This window comes from Squalius cephalus, assembly GCF_949319135.1.
Source record: "Squalius cephalus genome assembly, chromosome: 22".
Classification (NCBI taxonomy): Eukaryota; Metazoa; Chordata; class Actinopteri; order Cypriniformes; family Leuciscidae; genus Squalius; species Squalius cephalus.
In genome coordinates, this window is record NC_137143.1 from 7,859,813 (window position 1) to 7,868,136 (window position 8,324).

At 34.2% G+C, this 8,324-nt stretch overlaps 1 protein-coding gene across 2 annotated transcripts; it reads left to right on the forward strand.

Moving 5' to 3' along the window:
• Positions 1–289: 289 nt before the first annotated feature.
• On the forward strand, positions 290–5,311 carry LOC307150692 (ataxin-1-like). Of its 2 annotated transcripts, none has more exons than XR_013819766.1 (3): positions 290–433; positions 2,441–3,839; positions 4,065–5,311. XR_013819766.1 is itself a non-coding variant. In XM_079858123.1 (3 exons), exons 1-3 carry the CDS (start codon positions 334–336, stop codon positions 4,380–4,382), a joined length of 768 nt encoding a protein of 255 aa, XP_079714249.1. In that variant the 5' UTR covers positions 303–333; the 3' UTR covers positions 4,383–4,780. The 2 variants fall into 2 exon arrangements, 1 of the variants encoding a protein (XP_079714249.1); XM_079858123.1 differs by having other exon boundaries at positions 303–433; positions 3,490–3,839; positions 4,065–4,780.
• Positions 5,312–8,324: the final 3,013 nt, after the last annotated feature.

Below are 8,324 nucleotides of genomic sequence, written 5' to 3' on the forward strand. Positions count from 1 at the left end.
TTGTTCTGCCATGTCTGTGTAAATCAGTTGAGGCAGCCGACTAAAACTATTTGGTATTTCTTCACATTATTTCAACGGCCATTAGGCTGCTATCTTAATCGTTATCAAAATTTTTGATAATGTACCATAAGTTTGTATATTGCAATTAAAACTGTTTGTCATTAATACTATGACAAGGAAAAAAACTGCTCTAAAGAGAACTAATGCCTCCCACCCCACATTCATGCCACATTTGAGAGAGAGAGAGAGAGAGAGAGAGAGAGAGAGAGAGCAAGCTTCAGCGTCAGACAGAGTTAAGAGGAGAGTGGGAGAGACTGAGAGAGAGTAGGAGGAATGAAAATAAGAGTTTATATGCAAGTCAGCATCACAACTGGATGCACAGCATTTCATCAGCACAGGCCCTTATGTTACGTAAAGCAAGGGGTGTCTAGAGGTAAGATAAATCTTTAATAATGTGTTTTGGCTGCAGTAGTACTTCTTTTATATTTGAGAAATCATTTTATACAGTCAGAAATTAGCACTGTAAAATGTTGTTTCGTAAACGTTCATTTTAATTAACAGTAATATGAATATATTCAAGCACAAGTTGTTGTTTTAAAATTATTTAAAAAATAGTTCAATTTAGTTGTTTCATTTCATTTTTCATTTCATTTCATAACACTTTTGCTTTCATAAGTCGGCCTACATTATTTAATTTGCATTTAATGCACAGTTGCATTTTTAGCTTTAGAGGGAAGTATGATATTACCAGAGCCAGAACCTCCTCTTTTACAATATGCAAGGTATATTGTGGTTATGTGCTGTCCTTGCTATGTAGATGGAACACTTAAAAAAAAAAAAAAAAACCTCTAGAATTTCTTTTTGAAGTCAGCATAGATTAGATAAATCATGCTGTGGATAAATCGCAGAACTAATAAGGATTATTTTAGATCATTCAGTTGTTTATGCAATTCTGATACATTTTTTTGGCACCAATTCCATGATAAATATTCACTTTTGCATGTAAAAATCAGCTGTTAGCTGTCCTACCGTAATGAGCAATTCTTGTATTTGCATATCCCTCATTCAAATAAGCCCTTTGGTGCTGATGTTTTGTATAGTATTGCCTGAGAGGGTGTTATTGAAAAATGGTCTCTTTATGTTCTAAAGTATATGTATAGATTGAGGGCTATAAATATTGAATGACAGTATTAGGTCATTTCATTTGAATAAAGAGCTGGGGGATTTGAATAAGTAAATACCTCTTTCAACAGTTCATACATCAGGTGATAATATGTGATAAGTATGTCTTTCTGACAGCGTGGGAATTGAAAACTTTCATAAGTTCAACATTTGAGTTCATAATCAAAGGAAAAGGACCGATTGTATCCCATTCAGAAATTAGATCAAACAAATATTTAGTTGTTCTTGATTCATTTCATTCCAAAACAGTATGATTTTAAACCTTTCATACTTGTCAGTTATTTCACTTTTAACCCTTGTAGCAGTCAAACATGCACTGTTATTATGGACAATTTGTAGCCATAGAAAAGCCCTGACGGGGGCAGACTGAAGTTTGTAGACTAAAAGCTGGTGTGAGGCAGATCGTCTGGTGCTGAATGCTGTTATTAGTGTACCATTAAGTTTTCAAATTGTTAGTGAAGAGGCACTTGTAAAGTATAGAGCACTATTTCCACAGCGTTACACTTGGACAAAAAAAGAAATGATCTTGGCAGTTAAAGGAGCTATATGGAAACATTAAGACAGAGCCATGCAATAAAGCAGTTTTTTTTTTCTAATCAAAACAACACTACCTTACCATGAAGTAAGGAAATGCACTGTTTAAGTAATCTGATGTATTTCTGAGTTAAGCAGGATATTCAGTGATAGAAAATGTAAGACAATGTTCTGAATTGATTAGATCATGAAAAATAGTTGGAATCCGGTGTTTGGAGGGAGGGATTACAAAATAAACTGTAGTTACTCAATCTTTTTTTATTACATTTTAATAAAAGTTGAGAAAAGTTGTTTAATTTGAAATAACATGGTCTGATGAATAATGAGACCATGCATTAAGACAGTAAATAGGGTCATATTTGTTTTTATGTTGAATTTAAAGTCATTTTTGTTTGTTTTTTAATTTGCTGATGCAACAGTGGTATTAGACTTTATACTGACACATATTGGCATGAATGCGGCATTACACAAAAGCTAAAATTGCCATTGTCATTGCTATTGTAGAAAATGTGCTAATCGCATGCACGAATAAAGTGTCTATTTAGTAAACGTGTGGTGCCCAGTTGGTTATTTTAATGTTAAATGTAAACTTCAAAAAGAATGTGCCTCCTAAAGGTATAAAATAGTAAACTTCACAATATACTGCATATTTAAGTTTAAAAATGTTCTTTACAGAGGTTTTTTAAGACTTAATATTGTGTCTGTTTTTTTTTTTTTTTTTCAGAAATTCTTAGCACTGGAAACCACCCAACAGTTCTCCAGTTAGTGTGATGCCATAAGTCTCCTTTGATACCTAAATCAATTTACCCATCACAACAACTCAAAGAATTATCAAAGCCTTGAATGCTAAGAGCTGATGCCCTAGGATTCTGAAAGCATCTTAAATGATCTTCCCCATAAGAAAATTTACACCATAAACAATTCATAAAGTTATTGACATATCTCCAAAACCACTAAGCAAGACGTTTAAAGAGAGAAAGAGGAGGACAACAGATAATTTATGTCAAATGTGATACTGTGCAATCTTTGTTGTGCTCATGGCAAGAAACACAAGTTCCTCCTCAGAATTCGAAAAATGGAATTCTGTACCAAATTCCAATGAACAGTCATCTGAACACATTTTTAAAACCCCCTCACCCTTTTGGAATCAGGAATTAATATTCAGAAGACCTAGACATGTACAGGAATCCACACCTGACATTGTCACAGATGCATTTAACTTGTACAATTACAGGTGTGATTTAGGCTCTGTGACTCCTGACCTCTCTTGTGTTATTGGAGCGAATCAGATCCACTCTTCACTGAGTCAGAACTCTACTAACAGTAGATATCTGCCACCTTCATCAAAATTACTTGTGACTGACCCAAATACGTTGCATAGTATTGGAAGGGATACTTCATACTGGAGTTATTTAACTCCAGGAGTAGGACATGGACTTGTCCAAGGTTTCAGAAAGCTGCCTAATCCACAAGTCGACCCGTTGTCAGCTTCATATTTCTATACAGGGGTTGTAAGGGACGTTCTAAGAAGAGATATTCCAAATGAGGAAGTCAAAATGTGCATGCAAAATGAGAGATCGAAGTATTCACATTGGTACCACGAACCACAGAGTCAAAGAATCTGCTCCAAAAGAGACAGTGAGAGACATTATGTGAAAAACAACCCACTTCTAGGTTCTCTACTTTATACAGATTCTAATAAAAAACATTTTAAACACAACACAAAGTACAACCATCATCAGCCGCTTGATTTGAACTGTTCTACTCATGCAGTGCCTGAAGGATCAAAGTGGCAAGGTGAAAATCAAACAAGAGCGGAGCTCCCCCTACTGGTCTGGAGAGGAGATGCAGAAAAACACAACCACCTATCGAACACCGTCACACACTCTACATCCTCCTCTTCTGCCCTATGCATTCTCCGTCGCTTTATAGAAGGCTCTTTGGTGGAGCTTGAGGGTGGTCGACTGAAGCGGGTGGAGGATTTAAGGACAGAAGATTTGGAGCAGTGTGCTCAATTACATCCTGAGCTGATGCTGAAACGTTTCACTGTGTTAAAGATCACACCTTCACACACACCTGCGCTGTCTTGCTTGCACGTGGAGATTGAGCATGACCACTCGCAGGTAAGCACACACGTAGACAGAAAATATTCCTGATATGCTGCATATTGAGGAATAATTAAGTCTTACTATTCCAACCATCTTCTCTGAAACACAGAATATGTGTTCTGCCGAGGATCTCTTTTTTTAGAACAATAAATGAAGGGACATAAAGAGTAAAAATTATATTAAAATATAATGTCATTTTCAGGTGAACTATTCTTTAAAATATTTTAAAAATTTCTGCAGTTGTCTCTGGAAGTGAGTGAAGGGCTGCCTTTCTTCGTGTGTGGGCATGGCTGGTCCTCCTGTAACCCTCAACACACAAGTCAATCCTGCAGACTGCAATGCCGCCAACTAAGGGTGGGTGACGTGTGCTTGGCACTGACGCACATGCCCGCTTCTTCATCACAACCTACCAATCAGGACGTAACTGAAGTGGCTGGACATCATTTGGTCCCGAAGTGTAATGCCGAAAAGAAGCCCACACCACAGATAAAAGATAAATCAAGAAAGAGACACTTCACAGCTCCTGAGTTCAGGGAAATTTCAAAAATCAAAGATTGAGCAACTAAAGGCTATTGTTGAATTATAACAAAAAGTTTATTTGCTTTTTTTAAAAAAAATCAGAATTACAGTCAAATATTACACATATACATAGTAGGCCTATGTGTACATTGTAACTGCCATCTTTTGCAAATATGTGTATAGTAACTGCAATGTTAACAAATCAAGTAAACTAAGTTTGGCGTCAGTGAGATTTATGGTCACAATTTATATGGGGTTTACTATGTACTCACATAGAAAAAAAAAAAAAAAGGTATGTACTTATTGAGTTCATGCTGTATAGCAAAACGCTTTTATTGCGGTAGGATACAGTTAAGGTTAGGGAAGGGTCAACAGTGTAATTATAGCAAGGCCGTAACCATGTCTTAAATGTTTTTGCATTAAAATAGTAAAACATTTATTGTCTCATCACACTCAGTTAGGAATCACATAAATTTTCCATTCAAAACAGCCATATTTGTGAAAAAAGTCTGGTAGATTGCATCACTGGATGTTACTGTCAGTCGTTTAACATTTCAATCGTAAACCAGTTGACATGTATTAAATAATTTTATATTCACATCTTTTATTTACTCTCTTTTGAACTGAGGCTTCTTGCTGTAAACTCCGCCTACTTTGATTTGATTGGCCATTTCAATCATTTTGACATTGATGAACGCTGAGGCAGACCAAAGTATAAATGTAACTTTTATACCTTTGTCATCCTAACAACATACAGAGTGCTGCGCAATGGAGTGCAAGAATTTCAAATATTGGATAATCAAAAGAAACGTTTTCTTGAGCCAAATCAGCATAAGAGTTATGGCTGCTGAAAATTCATCACAGGAATGAATTACAATTTAAATGATATTATAGAACATCATTTTTTTTTTAATGTAAAAATATTTCACAATATTTTGTGAGCATAGATACTTCTTTCAATAAAGATTTAAAAAAAGAAAATCTTGTCAACCCCAAAAGTTTTGAACAGTAGTTTATTCAGTCAGGCTGCAAAACGCATATAAGACCTTTTTTACAACTACCACAGTACAACAACAAAGTAGGGTATTACAATAGTTATTTTTATATTTTGTTGTGTATAATTTTTTGTAAGCTCACACATTGGTATAAAGGCCATCCTAAAAACCATTGCGATATCTGATATTGGAGTCTTTGTTTTTTCTCTTTTTTTTTTTTTTACATTGGACTGTATGATAGCTTGGTGGTAATATGTTGGTGTACTCCTAAAAGCCAACCAAATAAACAGCATATTTAGGCCTATGCAAAAATATTTATGACATAATTTCCTTCTCAACAGTGTATACATTGTTTTGTTTTATAGCATGTATACATATGCAACCCACCGATGTTTATAATACCTGGGGAAAAATATCTGTTATCATTTCCATTCAGACACACACAACTTCATGAGATAACTGGATGCCACTAGCTGAATTAAACACGCAATATAATGAGGGCATGTAACAATAATGTAGCATACTGCTGTTTGAAAGATTTGCATAATGTATTCTGTTTTACACACTATTTGTAAAAAGATATTGTAGGTAGTAAATAGGTGTATGGAATATACTTGTGTTCTTTTCTGAACAAGGGAGTCTATGTAATTCCTAATGCCGAGTTAATCATTAACATTCTCATGTCCATCCCATAAGCCCTCCGATAAAACAACACAAAACATCTTAGAATATTTACATTTACATTGTTTGATTAATGTGAAGTGGTTACTTTGTGATTTTTTTTGTATTGCAATTTTCATGATAAAACATATTTCCTGGACAACATTAATATATATATATATATATATATATATATGGCATATAAAATGTTTTTCAGTTCTCCAAACATCTGGTTTCGAAAATCATCTTTTCCATCACTGGAGCCTCTCTTTAACGAACCGCTACAATGTTGTATTGTATCGACGTTATTAAGAACAGCTGCACGGGTCACATTTTCATCTGCCAAAATCTATCACCTCCTCTTTAGACAGTTTTATTCATTTCATTTTATCATTTGATTTATTCCGAATGTTCAGATCATAACCAAATGCTCTCCCCTGATACCGCCCACCTGCTGGCTTGGCCACTCTTCACAGGAGAGGACGAGCTAAGTGATGACTCGGATACTGCAGGTGCACACATCCTGCAATACTGACACATGAGTCACATGAATTACCAGACACACACACGCGCACTATCTTTGGTGGGACTCTCCATTGACGTAATGGTTTTTATACTGCAAACTGTATATTCTGTCCCCTTACACTAACCCTAACACCCATCACACAAAACTTGCTGCATTTTTTACATTTTCAAAAAAACTCATTCTGTATGATTTATAAGCATGTTTGAGACAAACACGAGTCTGTGTGGACTTACCATTTGCATAATGTTTTTTTTATACTGAGCTAATGATTCTTTCTATTATTAATCATTAGGTTGTCATAAGGTATTTATTGTGGTTCAACATGTTCTCTTATTTAGAATGATTTGGTGTTGTGCAAGATCTTATCAGAAATCTGTCCCCAATGAACCCAAAAACGCTTCCATCCAACTTTTTCTGTGTACTCTATTTAGTGTCTGGTAGAAATGACATTTATCTTTTTATTCTTAATTGAGATATTTATGTTGATTAATATGTTTAAAATGACATATTGTATTAGAGTTACTATAATAATTACAGTAATGAAACATTTCTATGAAGCCCATGCTTATAATGAATTATAGCCCCATTTATACTTATTTAGAAGTATTACTATTCTATAAATATATTTATAAAGACTCATTAAGACCTATACTGCATTATAAGGACAGTTATAGTTACATTCATATTATTTTTATAATTATAAGTCATGCATATGCTTTTTCAATGTGCATGCTCATAATCCATTATACACTGATTTATAAATGATAGAATAAAAAATATTTCCAGGGACACTTGTTTGCTGTACCAATTAGTTATCAATTATGTCTTTAATGGCTAATGTTTGCATTAGAGGTCATGAATGGTAATTCTGATTTGTTAAAATCTATATCTCCTCAGTCATATGCATGGTATTGCTTATAGCAGTTTGGAATTACACTGTAAAAAAAAATATTGTTGCAGTGTTTTGCTATTATGTAACATAAAAAAAAGATACTTGTTTTCAACTGTTTGTATTAATGATTTCTGTGTTGTTGTTTTTTCTCCATTATTTTATTGCAGGAATTATTGTTCATTAGTTACATTTACAAGTAAGCAACTTAAAAAATGTATAATGAGCACATCTTCATAATTTCTTAACATTTGCTTTAGGAAAATGTTTTCATTTTACTTAAAGCCATCAATTATGCATTTATAAACTCACAATAAGTATTTATAAGAACACAATATATTCACTTGACAGAAATAAATCTGAATTATTAAAAAGTCAATGTAACCATACTAATTAATACTTATAAATCAGTGATAATGGATTATGAGCATGCGCATTGAAAAAGCAAATGCATGACTTATACGTAATTATAAAAATCATATAAATGTACCTAGAACTGTTCTTATAATGCATAGGTCTTAATGAGTCTTTATAAATACAGTAGAGCTTTATTATCAGGGGTGCACATAACTGGTGCTCACGTGTGGTAAAAATAAACGACGCGCAGCAGAAAACATGGAAGGAAGCGCTTTTGAGTACCAACATTTTGGGCCAAAATGTTGGTACTCAAAAGCGCTTCCTTCCATGTTTTCTGCTGCGCGTCGTTTATTTTTACCACACGTGAGCACCAGTTATGTGCACCCCTGTTTATTATCATTCATTATAAGCATAATTCATATAAAGTGTTACCAACATTTCCTTTTCTTTGTGTTTTCAGATAGCTTTTGGTTAAAAAGATAACCGCTTAGCCTAATGGCCTACTAACTTAGCATAGAGCACTAACTGGTTAAGAAAAGCCCTGTTGTTTAGCC

Excerpts from the sequence above, each read along its gene's own strand:
- LOC307150692 (XM_079858123.1), top strand. The coding sequence starts at position 334 with ATGAAAATAAGAGTTTATATGCAAGTCAGCATCACAACTGGATGCACA. Across the intron at positions 434-3,489 it reads AAAGCAAGGGGTGTCTAGAG|TGCCTGAAGGATCAAAGTGG; the intron begins GTAAGATAAATC and ends CTACTCATGCAG. Across the intron at positions 3,840-4,064 it reads TTGAGCATGACCACTCGCAG|TTGTCTCTGGAAGTGAGTGA; the intron begins GTAAGCACACAC and ends AAATTTCTGCAG.